Consider the following 26,801-nt stretch of genomic DNA (forward strand, 5'->3'; position numbering starts at 1 on the left):
TTGTCTAACACAGGGTCCCTAGGGGGCTTAAAAAGTCTTAAATTTAAAGGGGCTATAGATGACATTCAGCCACTAGATGTCCCACTAGATGTCGCACTAGACCACCAGCCTGTCATTTATCCAATCGGACGCATTCCACATGGAGAAATGTAGGAACATGTAAACAGCAACATTCATTTTGGACCCGCCAACGTTTTCTTTATGAAATATTCATTAATATTTCATATATATCATATTTCATATATATATTAATATTGCAAGGGTGGCGCACCACGTAACTGCGCTGCAGTGCAACGCGGCCGTCCAGGGTTTGACTCCCGGACCCGGCGACCTTTGCCGAATGTCTTCCTCCGTCTATCTCCCATTCTTCCTCTCTCTCTCTCTCTCTACCGGACTGCCCGGTAGCAAAAAAAACAATAAAAATCTACAAAAACATATATATATATATATACATATATATTTTTTTGATTAATGATTTTATAATTAAAAAAAACTCTTGGCGGGAGCAATCACCTATCAGACAATTATACAAAAAGCTTTCACTGCAAAGAAACCTCTATACCACTCTCCATGCTGCACTGCACTTATCTGACGCCCACTCGTCCTTTATTTATTTATTTTAATCGTTCCATCTTCAGACGCCGCAGACGGAGCCGGAGTGGCGCGCCGTGGCCGAGGAGCACTGGGAGCGCTGGACGGCAGGAACATACTCACCCAGCCGCCGGGGTACGGGACGACGTCACGGAAAGGAGCGTCTTCCTTCCGGATGATGGCCGCCGTAGATGCCAACTACCGGTTCCTGTACGTCAGCATGGACGCCGAGGACGGGGCTTCCGGCGATTTGGACGCCGATTTCTTTGCCCAGTCGGACCTCAGGCGGCCGCTCAAGCGCGGCCTCTTGCGCCTCCCTCCCCCTGAGCCGCTGCCCGGCTCGGACGCGCCGGTGCCGTACACGCTGGTGGGAGCCGAGGGGTATCCCCTCCGCGGCGACCTCGTGCCGTACCCCTCCTCCGGGTGCCAGATGGGCCGCGTGTAGCCTTTTTACAACGCATCCGTGTTTCCGGCGCTCTGATTGGCCAGGTCATGTGACATGTGCGCCCAATAGCGTGTTTGCCCATTTCCACGTCGAACAGCCTGCAAACTACCTGGCGTTCTATCGCCATGCTCTAAGACAAACTCTAACCTTAACCAACTTCGAAAGAGTGCCTAAGCTTAACCGGCGAAATAACTTGCCGTCACACGATTGGTGCGACCAGAAACATCAGTGGCCAATCAGAGCGCAAAACACGAACGCGGAAGCATAAATGCGTTAGGAAACGAATAGACGCCGCCAGGACCCCCGAAAACCTGTGTATAGTCGGGTTTTCATTGTTATTTCTTATTCGATATTTCCATTCATTACAGGCACACGGACTCGGGTTAACATGGGGAATCATCCTGAGAATACTTGAGAAGTGCAATACCGGCCGCATCCACCCAGGTGGCAGTATCGAGCACCCTTTGAAACATTATATCTTGGCCTGTGCGTCGATCAAAAGTCTCCGGTGGGACTTTTATTTGTCGCGCAAGTGGACCGGTTGTCCCGATCGGATTGAGAAGCGTGAAATGCTCCCGGTGCATGATGTGTGGCGGATTATGTTGGCGACACGATCGACACCAATACTGGCACTCGTGATCAGATAATTGGAATATTCTTTTTGGGGTACATCCTAGTGAAGGTAAGGCCCATCAATCCTGCTGTGATCCAACCATGACTTCGATCACAACATACGTGTGCCGTTGGTGACGATCAAAGCATCAAAAAACGACCCCCCCCACCCTTTCATGCATTCATGATGAAACATAGATTTGATTTCGAAATACTAGCGTGTACAGGCGAGAAACGGCATGGTTTTTAGTGAAACGCACGTATTGCTGCATAGCGCCGTTTTCTAGGATTAGACGGGATTACTCATATTCACCACGGTATAAAACGGGAATGTATGGATGAAAAAATTATTTCTTTACCACATATTGAATGAGTCGATGTCAAATGGGCCATAGTATTGTATCCATAGCTATAATATAGAATATAGTCATAGCCCTGCAAACACCGCCACTTATTCCTATCTCTTAGACCTTGGCGTGGTAAGTACAGATGATGCTCAACTGCGTGGCGCCGATTGAGTTAAGGGGATGCAGACCAGAGAAAGACTTGTCGTTTACATCAGGGTCCCCCATTTGTGTCTCACGTCAGTGTTTTTTCTTCTAACCAATAGACAAGTTAGTTTGAAAATAATTTCTGAAGTAGTTAAAGTGCAGCAAAATAGACCAAATAGAATAGATCTTAATACATCTCTGGAAGGTTTGGAGGGCCTATTTTGGGCAGCCCTGATCTAGATGAAAAGGTGACACGAGAAAAGCAATTTCTTTGGAAATGATCAAATGATTGTTTGAGAATTAGGTAACATCTTACAAGACTGGTTACATTAAGTTCTATAGAGGGAAGTAGATGGGGGACCCTGATGGAAACAAGACAAACGTCTTTCTCAGGTCTGCATCCCCTTAACAATTGTATGTATTAAGCCGTACTGTATTGTACCCATTCTGCAATCTGTTAAATAAAGTTCTCATTCATTCGAGCAAAAAGGACAGTACCCATATTTTCAACCCAATATAAAATATTTTATTTATCTTTTAAGATGCATTGTAAATATATCATGTCAATGAAGAGTCAGTAGTACAAAATGGCTAACAAATGTTTCAACAACTGAATAATATGTCTACAGTATTAATTCATATCCAGGCAAGATAGAAAATTGATTGAGAGCCACGTGATAAATCACTTATGAACATGAGATGTCGTCAACGATTTAAATTGTCCAGAACCTCCTTTAGATAGACGTTGTACAGTCATAAGCAGGGCTGGGTACAATCAAAATATTACTGCATATAACCCGCCATTCAATAAAACACTTTCCCCCCCAATCTCCTCATACGACTAATTAATGAATGCATAATGCAGTATGCCAATAGTGTAGTTAGTAACCCAACGGGAGTAAAATGCTCGGTGCCAGGATGCACGTGAACAGGCTTCAGTGTAGCGTGTCGAGGTTCACGGCGCTCAGGACGACGTCGTTGTAGATGGAGAGCTTGCCGATGGACTTCAGGTCACGGACGCGATGTTTGAACGCCAGCAGGTGAGACCCGTTGGCCGCCACCTTGAACTCGTCGTTGGTGCACAGGATCTTCAGCTGAGGGGATGGCACACACACACGACGGGAGAGATGAAGACACCGAGGCGGCTATGTTCTTTACAAACACACACTTCATGGATAGTACCGTGTCCCATAGAGTTCACCTTTTTGTTTTATTGGTCGCATAAAAAAGGTACATGTGTAACGGATGGTATCGCGAAGCGCAGTCAAGAAGGGCTGGGGTGAGTAGCGGTGCTATGGGTTAAACTCTCACATCCTCAAAAGACGCATTGACCCAGCACTTAGAAGTGAATTCACCTCTTGGTATAGCGGTCTGTGTTGCTGCCCGCGGTGTGGGAGACCGGGGTTCAACTCCCACTCGGGGCATCGAAGTTTGAGGTGACGTTGTCACAACCGTTACACATGTACATTATACTGAAATGCTTGGTTCTGTATGACCCTCCTGAAATTGTGCTTCATACAGTAAAAAGAATAATAAAGACCAAACGATATACAATATAATGTACAAAATGCTAAAATGAGGTAGGAATAAAGATAAAATATGGCGTAATGTTTAAAACATGTTAAAGTGAGTATGTTGTGTTCAATGGGTTAATAACATTTTAGTAATGTGTAAATCACAACTTGGTGAGCCACTCGGGCGCTCCTCAAATGTGAATTTTATTTTTGTTTTGGATGGAAGCTTAATTACATAAGAACATAGGACAGGTATTATGCTTCAGCCGGTACCTTTTCAGTCACTGCCCGACAGTCTGGAATGATCGTTATCGTGTGCGATGACTGAATTAAACCACTACCACCTTATAACCAGGGTGGAGTTTGAACCGACACACAGCATGGTGCAAACACCACATTTTACATCTGCTTCTTATGATCCGCTTGAAGCGCTGACACCATCCTTCACAGTCATTATTTTCAACAGTCATTCAGAACTACCTTATTGCACTATTGCATAATTTTACTGTCCATTCTATATTACAGGTTCTAAACTGTCGGGTATTAAACTGTGCGAGTATCAAGCAAGAAAGGCTTTAAAACTGTAGTAGGACCCAGACCTAGAACTGCGCCCTGAGAGGGAGGTTTGCCCCGAGTGGGAGGTTCGAAGGGTCAAAGTGGGCATCAAACAGGAGAGAAGACAGTCAGGTTTTAAACTGTGGATACCAAACGGAGAAGGTAAAGACTACTTTAAACTGTTACAGTAATCCAGAACTATTTTATTGCACTGTAAAAAACGTTATGTCTGCACTTTGTGCTCATTTTAGGTCTATTATATTCTACCATTTGATTGCACTGCACTATTGCACTCCCGTCTATTCTATCCTATTCTTTTTATTATTGTCTATTTTTAAAACTGAAATCAAACCATAAACAAGGTGGCCTGTTGGGATGTTAGATCCTAATGTGAAAAACTGATTTTATATGTCTGCACTTTTATGTGCTCATTTTATGCCCGTCTTTTTCTGTTGTAAAGCACTTTGATTTTTTTTTAAATTTTCGTATGAAGGTGCTATACCAATACAGTTTATTATTATCCACATGAGTGCTTCTCACTCCGCCGACTCACCTCAAACTTCTGTCCCGGCGTGAAGGGGAAGCGGCCGAGCTCCCTCTCCTCCGTGCCCCACCGCTTGCCGATCTCACTGTTCCTCACGACCACCTGCTTCCCGCTCTCGTTGAAGCGAGGGTTGAGGTGAAAAGCCACGTCATGACTTGTGCTAAGATTAATCGCGAACCTGGGAAGGATACAGCGTAGAGAGTTAGGAGACTGGGTACAGGGTTAGGAGACTGGGCACAGGGTTAGGAGACTGGGCACAGGGTTAGGAGACTGGGCACAGGGTTAGGAGACTGGGTACAGGGTTAGGAGACTGGGCACAGGGTTAGGAGACAGTGCACAGGGTTAGGAGACAGCGCACAGGGTTAGGAGACAGCGCACAGGGTTAGGAGACAGTGCACAGGGTTAGGAGACAGCGTACAGGGTTAGGAGACAGTGTGGGTTTATTTCGCTTGTTAAGAGGATGCCAATTGGCCTCTGATGGGGCGCTGTGGCATCACATGAAACCGAATGAATTCAATATTTCATCTTCCATCCATACATCTTATCATCCATCCTATCCATATTCATTCTCTCCCACCCACCCCCTCCTAATGTACAGTCCCCTCCCCATCATATGTATATACTCTGTCAGGATCTATAGTAACAGTACTGTATATTTGAATACCGTTTAAGTCACAAATGTATCAGTACTAAATACCTGCATGTCCCTATGCCATAAATGTCATGTATGTCGTGTATGTCAATATGAATTGAAAATGGGGACCCTGATGTAAACAAGACAAACGTCTTTCTCTGGTCTGCATCCCCTTAACACAGTGGTCACCAACCCGTCGATCTTGATCGACTGGTCGATCTTTGAGACCTTCCCTGTAGATCTTTCCCTGAATCTTTTTTTTTTTTTTTTATCTTCCCCCGAGAGTCCACATTAGAGTTCTACTTTTGTTTTGATGTGAAAAGTGATGCTGCATAAGATTACTGCACTTAGCACTGACTGAGAAAGTACATATTACAGTTCTACTTTGACAAACATATTACAATTAGCATTTTCTAATGTTAATAATATGAGTCCACATTACAGTTCTACTTTTGTTTTGATGAGAGAAGTGATGCTGCATAAGAGGACTGCACTTAGCACTGACTGAGAAAGTACATATTACAGTTCTACTTTATAAAATGCTAATTGTAAATATGTTTGGCAATGTTAATTAATAGGAGAAGGTCCACATTACAGTTCTACTTTTGTTTTGATGTGAAAAGTGATGCTGCATAAGAGGACTGCACTTAGCACTGACTGAGAAAGTACATATTACAGTTCTACTTTATAAAATGCTAATTGGAAATATGTTTGGCAATGTTAATTAATAGGAGAAGGTCCACATTACAGTTCTACTTTTGTTTTGATGTGAAAAGTGATGCTGCATAAGATGACTGCACTTAGCACTGATTGAGAAAGGATATTACAGTTCTACTTTGACGTTTTAATGTTGGACCAAAGCATTGCATGTAATTAGAATATAGGCAAATAAGTCATTTAGTTTAAAGTACAATTTTGGATGTCTTTTTCTCTCAACGCTTCAATAGGTAGATCTTGCCTTCACCACAAAAAAAGTGATCTTGGGCTTAAAAAGGTTGGAATAAAACAACAACAACTCGCCACGAGTTAACTCGTGGCTCTGGTCCTCAACGGGTGGAATCGAAACACGAGTTAACTTGTGGACGGTCCACATAGTGTTAAGACTATGACCGTCCACGAGTCAACTCGTGTTTAGATTCCACCCGTTGAGGACCAGAGCCACGAGTTAACTCGTGGCGAGTTATTGTTTTATTCCATATTAATAATGCTATTAACATCCGCGATCGACTTGCAGGACCTACCCACATATTTGATTTTCGAAACATGCAATACCGGCCAGATCCGCTTAGGGGCGCCATCGCTCCACTGCAGTATCATTGAGGGCGATTGAAAAAAAATTTTTTACTGTCGGTGGGCGTTTCATATGAGCCTCGGTTCCAAACGAACACCCTCCATCTTTGATCCCGTTACCGAACGCATATTTCAGCCTGGAATAATGGGATTTATGATTAGCCAATGGACATATCGATCTACCAGATTCCGATGACCAATGACGAAATGCTGCCGGCGATCACATGGCCTGACGGTAGGATACTATTCACCCAAATTACAGCTGGATTGGACATTGTTTTAAAACGTAACGTGATCGATCAGTGAAAATGGTATATTGAACGCACACTGTATTGCTAATCAATAATAGTAATCGGCGTTCCCTGCCGCCCCCATTTCATCCATAGATGCTCTGTAATAGTCTGGATGCTACGCAGTTTGTTTTATTTCATTCGTATATATACAGCAGAAATGGCGTTTGATATAACGTGACTAGCCTTTAGCCTATTATCTAGCTCCCCAGAAAAAAAACCGAGGCGAAAAAAATGCGATAAACCTTATATTCACGGCGCTATAAAATGACAACCAACCGATGGATTTTTATTTTCTTTAAGCCATTATGAAGGCACGGTTTATGCACTCAAGTGACAATGAGAATGGACAGATAGCAATACTATAAAGTATATATATAGTTGTTAGAAAGTACATCGGTTTGTTGACAAACCCTGGTCGTCCAGAACCATATTACACTGCAAACCCGTGGTCGCCAATGTGTTAACACTTTAAGGACCAGCCACGTATATATACGTGTTTCGGTGCCATGCGTTGTGGACCAGAGGCACGTATATAGCTGTGGCAAGTTGTTATCGTTTTATTCCATATTAATAACCGGATCAAGATCCCCGATCGACTCTGCAGATCTACCCGCCTCTGTGGAATCTGCAACATGCAATACCGGCCAGATCCTCTTAGGGGCGCCATCGCTCCACTGCAGTATCATTGTGGGCGAATGGATATATTTTTTTTTACCTTCCAATGCAGTATCATATTACCCTGATCCCGAAGCAACAGCATGCACTGTTGATTACGTTTCGAATCGCAGATCTCACCATGGAATAAGGGGATTTATCATCAACCAATGGACATATCGATCTACCAGATGCCGATCGATAACGGGGAAATGCTGTAGGGTATCCCACGGGCTGACGGTAAGACCTTATTCACCTAAATTACAGCCGGATCAGACATTGTTGTGAGACGCAAGCATTCGATCAGTGAATGTGGCTACTTACACGGACACTGTATTGGTAATCAATAATACTAATCAACGTTCCCCGCCGCCCCCCTTTCATCCATAGATGCTCTGGGATATGGATGAAATATGCTCTGGAGCGAAACAGTAAGAAGCATTTTGTATAAAAGTATTCTGTACTTCTGTATGACAACTATTAAAGAAACTTGAAACTTGATAGTCGGATCATAAGCAGTTTGTGTTATTTCATTAGCATATACCACGGAAATGCCGTTGAATATAACGTTAGTAGCCTTTAGCTCTATAATTAGCTTTCCAGAAAATATATGAGACGAAATCTGCGATAAAGCTTATATTCACGGCGCTATAAAATGACAACCTATTGATGGATTTTTTTTCTTCTTTAAGCCATTTTGAAGGGACGGTTTATGAACTCAAGTGACAATGAGAATGGACAGATAGCAATACTATAAAGTATAGATATAGCTCTACAAAAAGACATCAGTGTGTTGACAAACTAGACAGGTCCCAGCGGTCGTCAAAGTGTTAACAATTGTGTGTATTGAGCCGTACTGTATTGTACCCATTCTGAAATCCGTTAAATAAAGTTCTCATTCATTCATGGGCGACAACATTGACATTCATTCATGCATCTACCCACTCAATCATTCAGTCATCCATCCATCCTCCATCCACTCAGTGAGTGAACACTTACGCTTTGGCTCCAGGTTTGACGGTCCCAGCGATGGTGATGAGCAGGTTGTTATAGACTCCATTTGGCAGCGTCTGGTCGTACGGCACGTTCTGTTAGGAGGGGGGGCAGCCAATCATTAAAGGTATAATCTGTAATGCCATCAAACAGCGACCTCTAGGCAAAAGAGCCCCACTTGCTACTACTGCTACTAGATTTTCTTTATTTAGTTTGGTCTGATGTGTGGATTGGAGTTGAGGGGGAGGGGGGGGGGGGTGCTGTTGCTGGCCACAGCTCAGCCTCTGCCAGAGTATTTCTGGGGAAATAACTTACTAAACTCCAGCCAACACAGCAGATCAAAACCAGAAATGTAAACAAAGTGTACTAAGCGAGAGGTCGGCACTTTTTTTTTATTCTTTTACTTGTTCTCAAGAGGGTCGTACAGAACCAAGCATTTCACTATAATGTACATGTACCTTACGTGACAGATTAAACAACTTGAAAGGAATCTACAGGTACAGTAGCTCAATAAAACATTTTCCCATGAACCTTTGCTTTGGTATTTGCCATTTCTGCATTAAGTTTTCACTCAGCCAACAGAGTGAGTATTTGGACAGTTAGCTAAAGGTTGCGATTCCTCTAAAGATTAAGATTAAACTGGACTTTTAAGAAGCCTTTATTTATTGCACACATTGACAATGTCATCATGCAGCGATAAACGCATGTGATGGGCGGCACACAGGAACACACTCATGCAATTTTTGGATCACAGATACAAATGTTGTCTCTGCGCTTGACCCCGTCGTCAGCAGGACAAGACAGTAGGCTACTAGGCCTACATTCAGAGATTAGGACAACAGTAGACCAAGTTACATCCACCAAAAATGCTGAAATCCCAGGAGGTGAGAGTTGTTGTAGGAAGCTGGGGCGCATGGATAAAACAAACTTCTGTATTTAAGGAACATGCCAACATTTTGGGAAATTAGCTTATAGTCTTCTCCAGAGAGAGACAAGAAGATAGATACCAGTTTCCTCTCTGTGCATTCAGTAGAAAGCTATCTGGCTGCACGTTAGCTTAGCTTAGCACAATGAATGTGGAAGCGGACAGTGCCAGTTAGCCTTCGGGAGAGGTGCTAGTTGGACAATGCCTAGGCTAACCGGCACCGTCCGCTTCCATTCTTTGTGCTGCCAGATAGCTTACTACTGAACACTGAACACAGAGGAAACTGGTATCTATCTTCTTGTCTCTCTGGAGAAGACTGTAAGCTAATTTCCCAAAATGTTGGCGTGTTCCTTTAAAGTGGAGATGAAGCAGTGCGATAAATACATATTCATAGCATCACATTAGTATTTAGATAAGCCACAGAAGAAATCACGTTATAAAAATAAGCAGTTTTTGTTGTGTGCATTTCTGAAGCATTTATCATTATGGGCGCGGCCATTTTGTTGCTGACGTCATGGGGCTTGTTTGGTGTATACACTGCTGGTTAGCTGCCTATAGTGAATGGGTCAGTCAGTAAATAAAATCTTGCCTACAAAACAACGGGACCGCGGTGGTTCTGTTTGTATTGCTCCTGGCTGTTCAAACTAATTTTACCATGTGAGAGAGAGGAAAGTTGGTTAATTTCCACAAACTACCAGTGTAGTGTTGTTGGCACGTTGGCTCAGGCTGGCTGCACTCAGGCGGCGCGACCAGCCTGTTGGACAGGGAAGGAGGATCTGCAGCGAACACTTCATTGCCTCGGATTATGTTGTTGGGGTGGGATGTTTGTCCAGAAGACCACTAATCAGCTGAAGCCGGACGCGGTTCCCTCAGTCTTCGACAGAGACCGGCCCAGGCAGTTCAGCGTCGCGGAGCATTCAGCCTGCTGGCTACCTAGATCCACTTCAACCAGCGTCGCGGAGCATTCAGCCTGCTGGCTACACAGCTTGTCGGTGTGCCAATAGCCTCGGCAAGCTAACGGTAGCTGGCTACACAGCTTGTCGGTGTGCTAATAGCCTCGGCAAGCTAACGGTAGCTGGCTACACAGCTTGTCGGTGTGCTAATAGCCTCGGCAAGCTAACGGTAGCTGGCTACACAGCTTGTCGGTGTGCTGGAGCCTCGGCAAGCTAACGGTAGCTGGCTACACAGCTTGTCGGTGTGCTGGAGCCTCGGCAAGCTAACGGTAGCTGGCTCCAGGCTATTAGCACATCGACAAGCTGCTGGAGCTCCCGACGCTCGGCTGGTTGAAGTGGATCTAGGTAGCCAGCAGGCTGAATGCTCCGCGACGCTGAACTGCCTGGGCCGGTCTGTCTGTCGAAGACTGAGGGAACCGCGTCCGGCTTCAGCTGCAGATCCTCCTTCCCTGTCAAACAGGCTGGTCGCGCCGCCTGAGTGCAGCCAGCCTGAGCCAACACTGTTTTTTTCACTGGTAGTTTGTGGAAATTAACCAACTTTTCTCTCTCTCACATGGTAAAATTAGTTTGAACAGCCAGGAGCAATACAAACAGAACCACCGCGGTCCCGTTGTTTTGTAGGCAACATTTTATTTACTGACTGACCCATTCACTATAGGCAGCTAACCAGCAGTGTATACACCAAACAAGCCCCATGACGTCAGCAACAAAATGGCGGCGCCCATGTTGAAAACAGGGATATTATATTTGATTTTTCAGACAAATAAGATAGATTTCACATTTGATTATAGAACCCTGTCTTACACAAGGTACACAACAAACAAACTAGGATCACATTGTTCACTGCTTCATCTCCACTTTAACGTTACCGCAAAAAGTTTGTTGGACAGTTGTATCTAAAAGATACAGATTCCAAATTGTTCCAACAACATGTCGCCCACTTGGCAAGGCGTTCATATACTGTTGATACAGACATGCCGTTCCATGAGCGGAGAGACCTGCTGCAGACTGAGTGGAGGTCATTATTACAAACGGTAACAGACTTGTTTTGACTGACAATACGCATCAACACTTTCAGTGCCAGCAGGGGGCGCACAATTTAGTGCTTAAAATGAGGGCGAGCACATTTGCGAACGCATAAACTACATCTTAAATTATGTGGCTGTGTCTAATACGCCTGTCGCTTATCAATGACTTGTTTGCAGTCAACATTGTCTAAACGGATTTTTTTTATACCATTTTGAAAAATGCTCGTTTTTGGAAACTTCCAGGAAAAAAAGGAGATTCTGCAGGAATCGCCCTTTAGTGGAATACACAAAACAGGTCGTAATTTTTCTGCCTATTTATGAAAAATAAACGCTAGATTATCGATAGTATATGTCTACTTATGCACGCTACAGAAGCGGGCTGAAAAATCAATTATCCATTTCCTGATCAGCACACACATGGGACACGTTGATATATCCGTAAAAAAAAGCTCAGATTATCCCAAGACAGGTAAAATAGATTCCTTACCTCAGATCAGATGTTCTCCAAAAAGATTATTCCAATTCCTGATCGCCATTCCAAATATCGATCGCGTTTATTGATCCAACGCTGGGTACTGGAAACGCATATTCCACACTGTTCTGATGGTCGGCAATGAATGGGATCGTCCAGGGATGCGTTCTTCATGGGACGGGGTTGCACTCCGTGCACCCAAAGATTTGAGCAGAAGCGCGTGCACGCACATGCACGGATGCACTCGACGCCGTTTTTACCTGCCTTTGCATATCAATAGCGCCGGTCGTCAGGTGTTCACATTCCATTCGTAGAGGCAATTAGGCACTGTCTTTAGTCTGTCCTTATGCGAGGGAACATTTATGCGCATCCACGTGGCGTCATTAGCGTGCATGCAACCAGTGTTTATATGAGCATCGCAACACTGGGATAGTCTCCGGTTACATGCCTGATAAGTAAAATGTGGATTCCGGATTCTTTTTTTCCCATCCATTTCATTCAGTCCAATCCAATGGGTGCAATACCATCCGGAGAGACGATAGGGGGCGGTATTTTCCCTGTTCGAGCTCAGAGAGAGTCCCAGTGGTAACGTGAGGCTAGATTGATGAAAAATCAAATCGCTAATAAAAAAATAACGATTAAAAAAACGAGATTTCTCATGGCTGGCACTCAATGTGTTAAGCATCGCATACAGTATATTGTTGTGCATGGTCATGTCAGCGGATTGACTCATAACAAAATCTCCTGAGCCGTTCAGCCATTGTGTAGTGCGATGTGTACCTGGTGCCAGTGGCAGCCATTGAGCCTGCGTAGCCCAAGGTTGGGTGCTACACAGTGGTGGTGAGGGAGTCAATTTCCCCTCTACATTGTGGGGAGCGCTTCGAGTCTAGAGTAAGCCACTGTATAAATGCAATGATCATTCATTCATTCGACTACTAGACTATCACTCCTAAAAGCCCATCCCAGTCGTACCAGACTTTGCTGTGGTGCAGAAGGAACAGAAGGCACAGAAGGAGCAGTAGGTCCCGGTCCTGGGCTGGGACTGGGCCATCCTCCTCCTCCTCCGGGCTGGGTGGGATGGGTGGGCTGAGCGGGCCAGCTCGGCTGCCCACCAGGCTGTGGCCCGGAAGGCCACGCACCACCGCCGCCGCCACCACCAGGACCAGCCGGCCAGCCACCTGCTGGGCCACCACCACCACCAGGACCAGCCGGCCAGCCACCTGCTCCACCACCAGCACCACCAGGACCACCCGGCCAGCCACCTGCTCCACCACCAGGACCACCCGGCCAGCCACCTGCTCCACCACCAGCACCACCAGGACCACCCGGCCAGCCACCTGCTCCGCCACCAGCGTTACCTGCTTGGGAGTCATTATCATAGTTACATTAGTGCCTTGTTTTAGTCAAACTGAAGACATAATACTGAACTCGAAAATACATATAGTATAACATCAAAACTTTGATATATATACCTTTTATGAGGGACAGAGTGCAGATCATATAGGGGCTTCTAGCAATGCCTTTCTCTGCATCTCTCTAAACCATCACCTCTTAACGGCTTCAACATTATCCTGCTTTAGTCATGTACACAAGTCTGAAAGTACCCTGATAGAACAGTACGAGGTAGAGATGTACACAAGATAAATTATTCCAGAAAAGCTGCTAAACAAAAAAAATAGTTGTTAACAGCATAAAGGTACCTGGCCAGCTGGGGTTGGGGTTGGGGTTAGGCTGTCCACCACTGGGCCAAGCACCTGCACCGCCCTGGTTGTTACCGCCAGGCCAGCCACCCCCGCCACCCCCTAGAGCATCTGATAGCTAGGGAGTTGAAGAGAGAGAGAGAGGCACAATAATTATAAATTGGCATATAGGCAAATATAAGTCAAATGGATCAGCTCCAACTTAGTGTCAGAGAGAGAGAGAGAGAGAGAACGTAGGTCTGAGTAGTGGTTGATGATAGTTTTCTTCCTTCACAAATACAATTGTACCTAGTCTGCTTCATGAAGGCCATCTAGGCAGTAGCTTTAGTTACAGTAGCTTTACAGTAGCTTTAGTTAGAGTAGCGTTAGTTAAAGTAGCATTAGTTACAGTAGCTTTACAGTAGCTTCGTTACAGTAGCCTTAGCTGAAATAGCTTTACAGTAGCTTTAGACACAGTAGCTTTACAGCTTTAGTTACAGTAAATAAACAGCCAGGGTATTACTTACATCCATTCCTTCACCTGAAAGGGAGAAATAAACATAGGTTATTATGGAATTATTATGGAGGTATCATATTTCAAATATTACAAAGAGACACTAAATGACTGACAAACAGTTCCTCAATAGCTTCATAAATGTTACAATTACAAATTTAGGTCACATAGCTCAAATGTTCATCAGCCAATAGAGGAAGGAATAAAGTAGAAAAGCACCTGATAGAATAGTAAGAGTAAAGGTCCTCCATTCAAAGTATATACTTTTGGTGTGGGGATGGCTTGTTCAAGCAGCCACACCTGCCCTGGGTCAAGCTAAATAGACCTTGGATCAGCCACACCTGCCCTGGGTCAAGCTAATCAGACCTGGGATCAGGAGTGGCTGCACACCTGTTGCACATTGAGATAATCAGATGTGTTTTGCAGGTTAATCAGCCATCCTCACACACACACACACACACACACACACACACACACACACACACACACACCCACACCCACACCCACACACTGAGGAGATGTGTTTACTTTAAATATATTGAAATGATACTTTTGATGTATTTTTGGTTACTTTTGCTTACCAACATAGTACACTAATAGCAATGGTAGTACTAATCGTTTAATTAAGTATAAGTTAAAGTTTGGTAAACATGTGTTTTCTTTGGTGTATTTAGATTACACTTACATCTTATTAATGGCTATCATACTAATCGTGCTGTGGTACCAAAGATACATTGCAAGTACTCTCAGAAAAGTACATACTGTATGGGTAGAAATATGCTTTTAACACAATCTGTACTAGAAGTATACATTCTTTACTTGTGTCACAACATACAATAATAACATGGGGAATCTGTATAAACGCAGCTAACCAAAATCTCTGTACATTACTGTTGTGACAAACAAGACCCAACAAGAACTTCACAATTTGGAAGAAAAACAAACACAACTTCCTACTCGTCCAGTTCCTACATAACCAGTTCAACATTGTTTGCATAGTGATGATCAAAATATGTGTGTTGCTGAAGCCTTTACTCTATCTATAGTCTTACATACATACATTTATTAAACATTTTCGACCATCCATTATGTAACTTTATCCCACAGACTAAGATCACAGGATATTTTCTAAACAAATCTGTGTTAGTTTCAAGGATCAGACAAACCTAGGAGAGAGGTAGTTGTATACTGTATATTAATGGATACTGCTTTTCTAATGTAATGGGGAGGTTGTAATTCATTTGATAATTATTATATCAAATAACTCCTCCAATAATCCTCACAGAACTCCCTTCCTTAACCCCCACATTATATAATATATTAGTATTTTATGTTCAGGTTCAGATTGGCCAACTGTTGCCATGTAATTCTGTCGTTACAACTACTTACCTTTACCATAAAGTTATCTCAAAACAAGAGGAAAATCCTATCGGACCAATACTAGACTATAGAAACTATGCCGGACCCCAGGAGGAATGGCTTTTGTCAAGTGCAAAAGCTAATGGGGATCCTAAAATAAACATACACATACTAGAACCAACACAGAGAAGACCGGCGACGGCAGAGGGTATTAAAACATTAGGGAATCATAACTTTACAAATGTCAGAGTTATTATAATAACACAGAGACGCCGGTGCGTGAACGTACCTTCGGGTCGGGCTCTTCCGTGTGAACAGATGCAGACGGCTGGCCGCTATGAAAGGTGTGTGTTCATGTGGGTGTACTGTGTGTCTGAGGTGTGCACAGAGCCACACCCTGTTCCATGAGGCCCCAGAGAGGGAGAGACCCCACCCTTCTAGAGTTCCCGTCTGCACGACGAGGTATTGTGCTGTGTGAGAGAGAGAGAGAGAGAGAGAGAGAGGCAGAGAGAGAGAGAGGGAGAGAGAGAGAGGCAGAGAGGCAGATAGAGAGAGAGAGAGAGAGAGAGAAGCTGTGTTTGTGCAAATGTGTGCATGAGTGAGACAGACATGGAAAGTGTCAAAGACTATAGAAGATAGACACAGACAAGCTCAAAGATATGTGCATGTACTGTACACACTTGTGTGCATAGCTTGCATATTTGTGTATACGTGATGTGTGTGTGCAAATACGTGCATGTATTGTTGTATTGTGTATGTACAGTGTCTTTATACCGACTCACTCAACCACAAAGAGCAGATGGTGTATCTGTGAGTTTCCATGGCTTTGTGTGTGTGTGTGTGTGTGTGTGTGTGTGTGTGTGTGTGTGTGTGTGTGTGTGTGTGTGTGTGTGTGTGTGTGTGTGTGTGTGTGTGTATATCTGTGTCTGTCTGTCTGTATTGTGTATACCTGTGTCTGTATGTATGTGTGTATTTGTCTGTATGTATGTATGTATGTATGTATGTATGTATGTATGTATGTATGTATGTATGTATGTATGTATGTATGTATGTATGTATGTATGTATGTATGTATGTATGTATGTATGTATGTATGTATGTATGTATGTATGTATGTATGTATGTATGTATGTATGTATGTATGTGTATGTATGTATGTATGTATGTATGTATGTATGTATGTATGTATGTATGTATGTATGTATGTATGTATGTATGTATGTATGTATGTATGTATGTATGTATGTATGTATGTATGTATGTATGTATGTATGTATGTATGTATGTATGTATGTATGTATGTATGTATGTATGTGTGTATGTGTGTGTGTGTGTGTGTGTGTGTGTGTGTGTATGTATGTATGTATGTATGTATGAGTATGTATGTATGTATGTGTGTGTGTGTATCTGTGTCTGTCTGTTTGTATGTATGTATACCTGTCTGTATGTGTGTGTCTGTGTGTATTTGTGTCTGTATGTATGTGTTTGTGTGTCTGTCTGTGTGTGTCTATGTGTGTGTGCTTGTGTCTATGTGTATGTGTGTGTGTATGTGTCTTCTGGGTGTGGCTGAGAGAAGCAGGAATGCTGTCATGCAGATCATATTTATATTAAACAGTAAAAAACAAGTAACAACCTTACAGCAAAACATTCCTTCTGGAAAACAGTTGAGCCAAACCTCCAGCGGGTTTGTGGCAAATCTGCAGCGAGTTCATGTTTTCATAATTTTAGATTACTTTTGTGGCCAAACCTCTGGCGACATTCCGGCAAACAGTTGCGGCAAACTAGAGGCAAAGTCGTTGTTAAAGAAATCTTTAAAAATGTACGATTTGTATTGACAACGGTACAGTAAGAATCCACACCTTCAAGCATGGACCCATGACCTCCCAGGCCTAATCCCACCTACTGTACCAGGAAACCGGTCCTGGGCGCTCCTCCCAAGGAGGTCGTCGTTGCTAAAACATACTGTACAATACAACACAAAGGCTCACAGTGGAGGGTTCCACTCCTTCAGAGAAGAAAAAACAAACAGGAACTCCTTTGGGAGTGAGTCAGTTGATGAGTCATATTATATACTGAACCATCTGTGTGTGTGTGTGTGTGTGTGTGTGTGTGTGTGTGTGTGTGTGTGTGTGTGTGTGTGTGTGTGTGTGTGTGCTTCTGTTTGTGTCTTTGTTTCTTTGTATCCTCCTGGGAACCGAGGAAAATAAGTGTCCTCAAAATTATACTTTTTTTGTGATTTCCTACCTATTTATAAAACATCTTACAATTTAGACTTAAAAAAATGTATTAACATTTTTTATTTTACAGCATGTCCAGTGTAGTGGACACCGAAACCATCTTCGTGTAAAAAGACGACCAAACTTAAAACGTAAAAAATGGCTGTGGAATATTAAACCAAGAATAGAAATTTTTTTGGGGGGGAAACCCTGCATATATCGGTATCGGTTGATATCGGTATCGGAAATGAAGAGTTGGACAATATCGGTATATCGGTATCGGTAAAAAAGACAATATCGAGCATCCCTGGTAAAAATAGATTAAAAAAATAGATAAAATGGTGTGAAACCAAATCCAGTTGAGTGGTTGATATGAGCTGCTTACTAGTGACGTGGCGTGATGTTGCTAAAACGTTACAATTGTTTTACAATGTCTGTACAATGTTGTCAGCAACATGTATCCTGTACCTCACTGTGGTGTGAGCATGACATGCATGGTCTCAGTCAGGGCACCTCTTCTGAGCTCAGAGCAGGAGTGCTGCCACTCCTAGAACCCACCTCACCCCTGCCCAATTTGACAACCTAGGATGGCTTAGAGTAGACCAGTGGTTCTCAAACTTTTTACACCAAGTACCACCTGAGAACGTAGCTGGCTCTCCAAGTACCACCATATGACCGGCGTTAAAATACAGTCTATTCAGCTATGCACAGTTCACGCAGGAGGCAAATGTATTCCTAATACCATTATTTATTGTTAACTTTTGTCAGACACAGCCACAATGTACAAAGGGATAGCACTAGAACTAGCAAACGCTTCCACACAACTCATACAATGCAAGGGGCATTGAGAACATAATAACTAACATTTTCACATAGCAAGTGAGAAAATTAAGAACAACTGTATTTCGCAAATGTACACACACACACACACACACACACAATTATTTTGTTACAAAAACTTAATTTCCTGCATTCTGGTGCAGGAATTTTTGAATTTTTACCATTTAAATGCCAGTGTTTGTGATGGGCATCACAAATTATTGTAAAAAAATAAAAGAAAACACATATTCAATACATGTTTGAATGTTTACCCTTTAAATGCCAGTTTGTGTGATGGCATCACAAATTATTGTTAAAAAAAACACACAAAAAGTAAAATATTTACAATATATCAAATGCAAAGTACATTTTTCTGGGGGGGATTATTACAGGCTAGGCATGTGTCAATGATTAGCAGCAACACATATTTTGATGGATTTTTTGTAATGTCAGATTTAACACCAACTCTTTACAGAAAAGTGGGAGTATTTCATTTTTTATCTGACATTACAAGAAATCTAAAAATAAATGGTTATGATCAGGGCTGAAGTTGAATTAAAGATGTATGACTGTTTAGACTGCATTACTCTCTGTCACAGTGATCTCCTGGTTGTTCCCCACTTAGATTATCTAACTATCGCGCTGCCGCAACCAGAAACACTGGCCTGGCCTGCTTCTAAGTTCAGTGGCCTGACTGCAAAAAAAAATAAAAAATCTTCTTTTTTGGAAATGTTTTCAAGTACCACCAGCAGTACCACCAAGTACCACTAGTGGTACGCGTACCACAGTTTGAGAACCACTGGAGTAGACGACAGAGTACAGCAACTTGCAATGGGCCACTACACGACCAAGGTACCCATGTACATGTCAAAATACTTCCCAAAGGTCAGTGAATACCACGATCACAACACCAGAGGGAGCTCCACAAATCATGTTAAACCCAGATTTGGCTCAAACAAGGGACTAAACACGTTTCGCAATTATGCCACATCAATGTGGAACGCCCTACCCAAAGCTGTAAAGGAATGTGAATCACTACCCACTTTCAAAAACACTCTCAAAAAACACCTACGGGAGACTGCAATTCAAAACTGGCCCCTGTAAATGTCCTAACACAACCCCCTCCAATGTACAGTAAATTACCATGTATGGTCTTGTCAATATTCCAATGTACAGTTTTGTTTGTATAGTTGTACAGTGTCCCCCACCCACCCACCCCTCCTACCCAACCCCCCCCCCCCACTCCTACCCAACCCCCCCCCCCCCCCACCCAACCACCTCCAATGTACAGTCCCCCCCCCCCCACCTACCCAATCCAATGTACAGTTTCTACGCCAAATGTATATACTCTTTTTTTCAGGACTCTTTTTGTATCACAAACAGTACTGTATTTGCAAATCTGGTATGTCATAAATGTATAGATGTAGCAGTACTGTCTATCTGTATGTCATGTATGTCATATATGTTACGATTAATTGAAAATGGGGGACCCTGATGTAAACAAGACGAAAGTCTTTCTCTGGTCTGCATCCCCTTAACAATTGTATGTATTGAGCTGTACTGTACTGTACCCATTCTGCAATCTGTTAATAAAGTTTTCAATCAATCAATCAATCAAGTCAGGCTTATTGACTCTTATACAACGGCATGCAAATTTCTCGATTCTGATTGGCTGAAACAGTCCATTTACACGTATGTATCCTTCACAATCCACGCTCCTGGTCCCAGGACCCGCCCACAACCGAATCACATCACTCGGCCGGATCACTCCGTCGGAAAAAACAAGATGGCGGACAATAATCTTTAACAAATGGATATGTTGATAGCGTCATAACGACTAAATATAAAGCGATTCTGTCACGGCGAATGTCTTAGTCCTTTAAACAATGTTGGATGATGTAATTAATGGGTCATGAGTCATTGTAGAACAAAATAAAAATCGCGCGAATTGATTGATTGATTGATTGATTAGTTTGCAATTTATTTTCCTTCCCCTTCCTTGCCAGAGCTCATCTCTCACACTGTCTGGCTTCCAGACACACTCACTCGGTCGCATACACACACACACACACACACACACACACACACACACACACACACACACACACACACACACACACACACACACACACACACACACACACACACACACACACACACACACACACACACACACACACACACACACACACACACACACACACACACACACACACACACACACACACACACACACACACACACACACACACACACACACACACACACACACAACACACACAACACACACACACACACACACACACACACACACACACACACACACACACACACACACACACAATGTCTTAGTTGCTTAAACAATGTTGGATGATGTAATTGATGGGTCATGAGTCATTGTAGAACAAAATAAAAATCGCACGGATTGATTGATTGATTGAAAAGCAGTTGGATGTGTTAGTTTGTTGGATCCGTTGGATGCACTTCCGAGCTGCTTCCACATGGAGGCAACTTCTCTCAATCATTCCAATAACACACAGTTGGATGTGTTAGTTTGTTGGATCCGTTGGATGCACTTCCGAGCTGCTTCCACATGGAGGCAACTTGTCTTTTTTGTTGTTGTAGGAACAACTTTTTCTGGCGGATGGTTTTTTCAATAAATCTTCGATTAATGTGTGTTTATTGTATAGCAATAAGGTTGGATGAATGTGGCAGTTGTATAAAAGCATTACACCACTTGCAGTCGTGATTTGTGAAAAATAAACCATGCGTAGGGGGGTCTAGTGTGTGAGTCGGTGTGTGGGCCACTAATGTGGGCCGGTGTGTGGGCCGGTGTGTGGGCCAGTGTGTGGGCCAGTGTGTGAGTCGGTGTGTGGGCCACTAATGTGGGCCGGTGTGTGGGCCGGTGTGTGGGCCAGTGTGTGGGCCAGTGTGTGAGTCGGTGTGTGGGCCACTAATGTGGGCCGGTGTGTGGGCCGGTGTGTGAGTCGGTGTGTGGGCCACTAATGTGGGCCGGTGTGTGGGCCGGTGTGTGGGCCAGTGTGTGGGCCAGTGTGTGAGTCGGTGTGTGGGCCACTAATGTGGGCCGGTGTGTGGGCCGGTGTGTGAGTCGGTGTGTGGGCCAGTGTGTGAGTCGGTGTGTGGGCCACTAATGTGGGCCGGTGTGTGGGCTGGTGTGTGGGCCAGTGTGTGAGTCGGTGTGTGGGCCACTAATGTGGGCCGGTGTGTGGGCCAGTGTGTGAGTCGGTGTGTGGGCCACTAATGTGGGCCGGTATGTGGCCCAGTATGTGGGCCATGTGGCCCAGTATGTGGGCCGGTGTGCGGGCCGGTGTGCGGGCCGGTGTGTGGGCCGGCAGTGGTGCCGGCAGGATTAAATTCCATAGTATGCATGCTTGCTCGCACAGAAACAGTCCATCCAGATGATGTAGCCTACACAGCGCTCTACTACAGATACACTACCCAGAGCGCAACGACACACAGGTGACAATAGTGTGTGTGCGCGCGGGCCGGAGTGACTCTGAACGTCTCAGGCTGAATTTGTGAAACACAGAAAAAAGGCATTTATAATGCATGTCCCCTTTAGATAAACTTTCCAGCCCCCTGTCAACTGTCAAATGATGTCAACTGTCAACCTGAATTAACATTCAGTATTCAATATGGTCTGATATTAACATTCAGTATTCAATATTGTCTGATTCAATATTAACATTCAGTATTCAAGTAGAACAGCTAGCTAATCCTACCACCCCACATCCACAACGCAAAGAGTTTAGATTTATAGATATGTGCATATTACAAGCAAAACGTGTAATAGCTCTTAATTGGACAAATGTTGATGGACCAAGAATTGGTATGTGGATTAAAGAAATGGCTTCAAATATGTCAATGGAAAAGATGGTGTATATTGTTAGACGTAAACAAAACATTTTTGATAATGCTTGGGGACCATTTGTGTACTTCTTAAAGCATAATACGAATGTTGGGAACTTGCTTCAACAAGAACAGGATTAGGGGGAGTACTGTGGGACAACTCTTATTATTGTGTAAAAACGACAAGAAACACCCTTTACTTAATGTGTAAAACATTTTGGTTGTATTATTATTTATTTATGTTTATTTTTTATTTTTTATTATTTAAATCTGTATCCTTCCTATGTGAACCTGTTTTTGAAGTTAATTATTATTTTGTGTGGGGTGGGGTTAGGGGAGGGAGAACGGGGTGAAAATGTTTGCTGAATACTGCTCTGCTGATATACATGTTGTAATTTGCAAACTAAAACCCAATAAATATATTGTTAAAAAAAAAAGAACAGCTAGCTAGCCGTTGTGGACACTCACCTTTCCACAGCAAAACGGTAGGCAAGGCACCTTGGTTGAGAAATAGGCTTCAATCTATGTAGTTTAGTCTATCTGTTCAGTACTGTTCAAAGAACAGAATATATATAGAATACAAATGTTCTAGAATGTTTGATTATGACATCATACTGTGACATCACAAATGTTCTAGAATGTTTGATTTGTCTCTGTTTTCTCCCCGTCCCAATTTAGTCGTTGTGCCAATTCCCCCCCCTCCCCTACCTGGTTGTTGTGCGCATGTTCTCCTACTGGTCGGTACAAGGGAACCCTGAAGTATCCGCACGCTTCCTCCGACACGTGCAGAGAGAGACACACACACACAGACAGAGAGAGAGAGACACACAGACAGAGAGAGAGAGAGACCTGGAAAGCTAACAGGCTCTTGGAATGGGTGTCTGGGAGGAAGTGGGGGGTCTTTCGATGTTGATTAAACAGCAAGCAACTAATGTCATGAGTGCAAAATTAAAGGACAATAAATGCCTTCCACCCCATCGTCCCCGATAATGCTGGCAACTCGCTGGTCCAGTGTGGACAGGTCACTCTGACTCTGAATTGAATTGATTGATTGATTATTTTATTAACAGATTGCAGAATGGGTACAATACAGTACGGCTCAATACACACAATTGTTAAGGGGATGCAGACCAGAGAAAGACTTTCGTCTTGTTTACATCAGGGTCCCCCATTTTCAATTCATCATCAAGTCAAGTCAAGTCAAGAGTTTTAATTGTCACGGCATACAGGTATACAATGAAATGCGGCTGATCTTGCCCGCGACGATGTGCAATACAGTGGTACAACATATAATAGAATCCAATAAAAATACAGTGGTACAACATATTAATAGAATCCAATAACAACAACAGTGCAATAAACAGGTACATGGTGTGCCATCTCGGTATCTGTACATAGTAATAACATAACAGATATATCATATATGATTGACATACACGACATACCTGCCCCCCGCCAGTCGCACTGGCATTCCTTCTGTACTCCGCCAGGCGCTTCTTGGCTGTCAACTTCACGACGAACCACTTTTTCTTTATCTCTGCAACGGTTCGAGATATAGAATTGACTGCCTCGGTCGGTGACTGCCTCCCACGCAGCATTCTTCCTCTTGCTTGTTATGCCAAAGCTGAGGGAACCGAATAGTATCCCCGCCTTGGCGTCCACCTCCGTGACGTGGAGATCCACCTCTTGGTCGGTGTAATTTCTTTTTTCCGTACGCTAGGCCATTTTCCAACATTCCACAGACAGGAATTTCCTCATGGTATTTGAAGGGGAGGCCTTACCATATTTGGTTAATCGGGGCGGTTCTGGTATGCAAATACGTAAAACCGTGAACAAGCGTGGAGCGTAGATCAAAGTGATATTTATCAAGACAGAGTACTTGCAGGTGTGCGTACGACCTGTGTACGCACGTGTGATGAATCCCGATTTTTTTGTGCGTACACACATTCTAAATTCTGTGCTTAAGAACAAAAATAGAACACTTTCTAAGAATTGTTGATAAATGAGGGCCCAGGGCTTTTGCTCCCAGGTGAAAGCAAAACCCCAAACGTTAGGTTACAGTAAGAAACAATTGCCAAAAATGTTTAGCGTGAGCATCCACGTCAAACTGTGTAGCTTGAACGCACACAGGTCTGAGATGACGTGTTTCCCACCAACTTCCCACCTCCGAGCAGAAACAAACGCAGCAGTAAAACAGTTCCCACATTGATGATTCCCACCACACCCTGAGCGTGACGTAAGAGCAAAATGGCCACCGTGTCAATAATGACCAATGGGAACTACTAACAGCCGTCGAGGAAGCCGCTCCTACTATTTACATCCAACGTCTGTTCTTCGTCTCCCCATTTGTCTCCCCATTAAAGGAGATTCTGTCCATTCAGGTCACCCTGTCCCAGAATGCTCAGCGGGCTTGGCAGTTCCTGAACGGTCTGCCAGGGATGTGTGATTCTTTTCCGTAGCCTATGTTTGCGAAGACGCTCTCTGATTGGCTAGCCGCGTACAGCGAAGACCCTCTCTGATTGGTTTAGCGCCGAAGGGTCTCTTCCGCTTTGTACATATTCTTTGCTTCAAAGTGGTTATGCTTTGGCCCTCTTTCGAAGTGGGTTATGCTTAGAGTTAAGGTTAGAGTTAGGGTTAAGGTTAAGGTTAGGGTTAAGGTTAGGGTTAGGGTTAAGGTTAAGGTTAGGGTTAGGGAATAACATATCAATTGTTGTTGAATATGCGGAAGAAACCCTTCGGCGCTAAACCAATCAGAGAGGGTCTTCGCTGTATGCGGCTAGCCAACCAGAGAGCGTCTTCGCAAACATAGGCTACGGGGAAAAAACACGCGCCAGGGATGAGCTGTCAGCCGGCGATGGGAGGAGTCTATGTCTACCCCCGGATACAGCCACCCCTGGAATAGTGGAACAGGCCAAGGTGGGCAAACGCTTTAACATTTTATACTTCCACACGTTCCACATTATGGTGCAATAATGTGGCTACTATATAAAGTCTGTTGTTTCCTTTGCTGCCATTTGTTGGTATGGAAACCTTGGCATTAAACAACAGAATGCCCTTAACGGGATTGTGAGGGGGGGGATAGCAAGATTGTAGGGGTACAATTCAGCTGTCTGGGTCATATATATGACAAGCAGGTGCTCAGGAAGGCGTCATCGATTAGAGCGGACAGCTCTCACCCCCCGTATCAATTATTGCCTTTCGGCCAACGTTTGGAGACCCCTGCAGCTAAAAACAATAGATAAATTCTCATTTATACCTACCTCCATTCGTGCCATCAATGGAGGAGGCAGGAGAGGGCGGCTTTGAGGTGGGCAGTGGCAAATCCTCCTGGAAGCCAAGGGAAGCCATGCTTCCCCATTAAAATATGAATATGAAAGAAAAAAATTATATAGTTTACAATCATAATCAAAAATCACAATTTTTCATCTCTGTGTTAAATTATTATTGTAACTGAGGGGTACAATTCCCTGACTGTATTGTTAGATATGATATTTAATACCACTACCTCATGTACTTTAACTTCTGGCCACCCAGTACAAGATATAAGTATGATGAACACTTTCCCACCTGATGAAACGAACCAACACAAATGTACCAAATCGAAAGTTTAATACAGCAAAGGGTGTATACAACGATCACTTAATTACATTTATGATTTGAAATATGGAATATGCACTTTTATGGCAAATGAGTATTCGTAGGTAAATCAACATTGAATGTCCAATCTCTGGTTGCGCAGGGAGTAAGTATACAACCTGGAATATTTAGGAAACGATAGCGATGGTACTTAAATGATTATAGCTGGATACACTAAGGGGGGGGGGGTCCCGCTGGTTGTAAGACAGTAGGAGGGGGGGGTTAGAGAAGCCGCTGGCGGTATCCCATCTGGCCGACGGTGTCTTGGGAGAATCCAAAGTCTTGGACACGGTGCCCACAGAACCTCGGGCCGCAGACGAATACAGCTGGACCCTCTGTGGAACGGTATCTGCCGGTCCACAACGGAGAGACGTGAGGCGACCTCACGTGTAGAGCGCCGTCTCACCTGGAGTCCTCTCCGGGGGGTAATTCCAACACTCGGCAGTGTTGGCCTTTATCCATGGAATAATCAAAGCACACAAAGCATAATCCAAGCCGTGGAAGGCTCGCCGTCGTCTGGGTAGAGTAATCCAATATACAGGTCCAGTCGCTCTTGGCCCGGAGCTCCTCGGATGCAATCACCACTAGGGGTCTGACCAGCCTGGTTAAGCGTCCAGATAACGTCAGGAACGATGGGGGTACTGATAACTGTAGAACTCTAACCGAACGATGCACCATACATAAATAGACTATTATTAGCTTAATAGAATACGT

General features: G+C 43.8%; 1 protein-coding gene across 4 annotated transcripts; it reads right to left on the minus strand.

The window, feature by feature from the left end:
• Positions 1-2,642: 2,642 nt before the first annotated feature.
• On the minus strand, positions 2,643-15,967 carry lgals3b (lectin, galactoside binding soluble 3b). 4 transcript variants are annotated; one of them, XM_084307762.1, is made up of 8 exons: positions 15,836-15,963; positions 14,201-14,214; positions 13,695-13,812; positions 13,290-13,352; positions 12,967-13,256; positions 8,623-8,711; positions 4,762-4,930; positions 2,643-3,233 (listed from the first exon to the last, which is right to left on the minus strand). In XM_084307762.1, exons 2-8 carry the CDS (start codon positions 14,204-14,206, stop codon positions 3,075-3,077), a joined length of 894 nt encoding a protein of 297 aa, XP_084163888.1. In that variant the 5' UTR covers positions 14,207-14,214; positions 15,836-15,963; the 3' UTR covers positions 2,643-3,074. The 4 variants fall into 4 exon arrangements, with proteins under 4 accessions (XP_084163888.1, XP_084163887.1, XP_084163885.1 ...); XM_084307761.1 differs by having other exon boundaries at positions 13,290-13,355; positions 15,836-15,962; XM_084307759.1 differs by having other exon boundaries at positions 12,967-13,355; positions 15,836-15,967.
• Between the last annotated feature and the right edge of the window lie 10,834 nt (positions 15,968-26,801).

The sequence above is a fragment of the Notolepis coatsorum genome (assembly GCF_963971535.1).
Source record: "Notolepis coatsorum genome assembly, chromosome: 2".
In the NCBI taxonomy this organism is placed as follows: Eukaryota; Metazoa; Chordata; class Actinopteri; order Aulopiformes; family Paralepididae; genus Notolepis; species Notolepis coatsorum.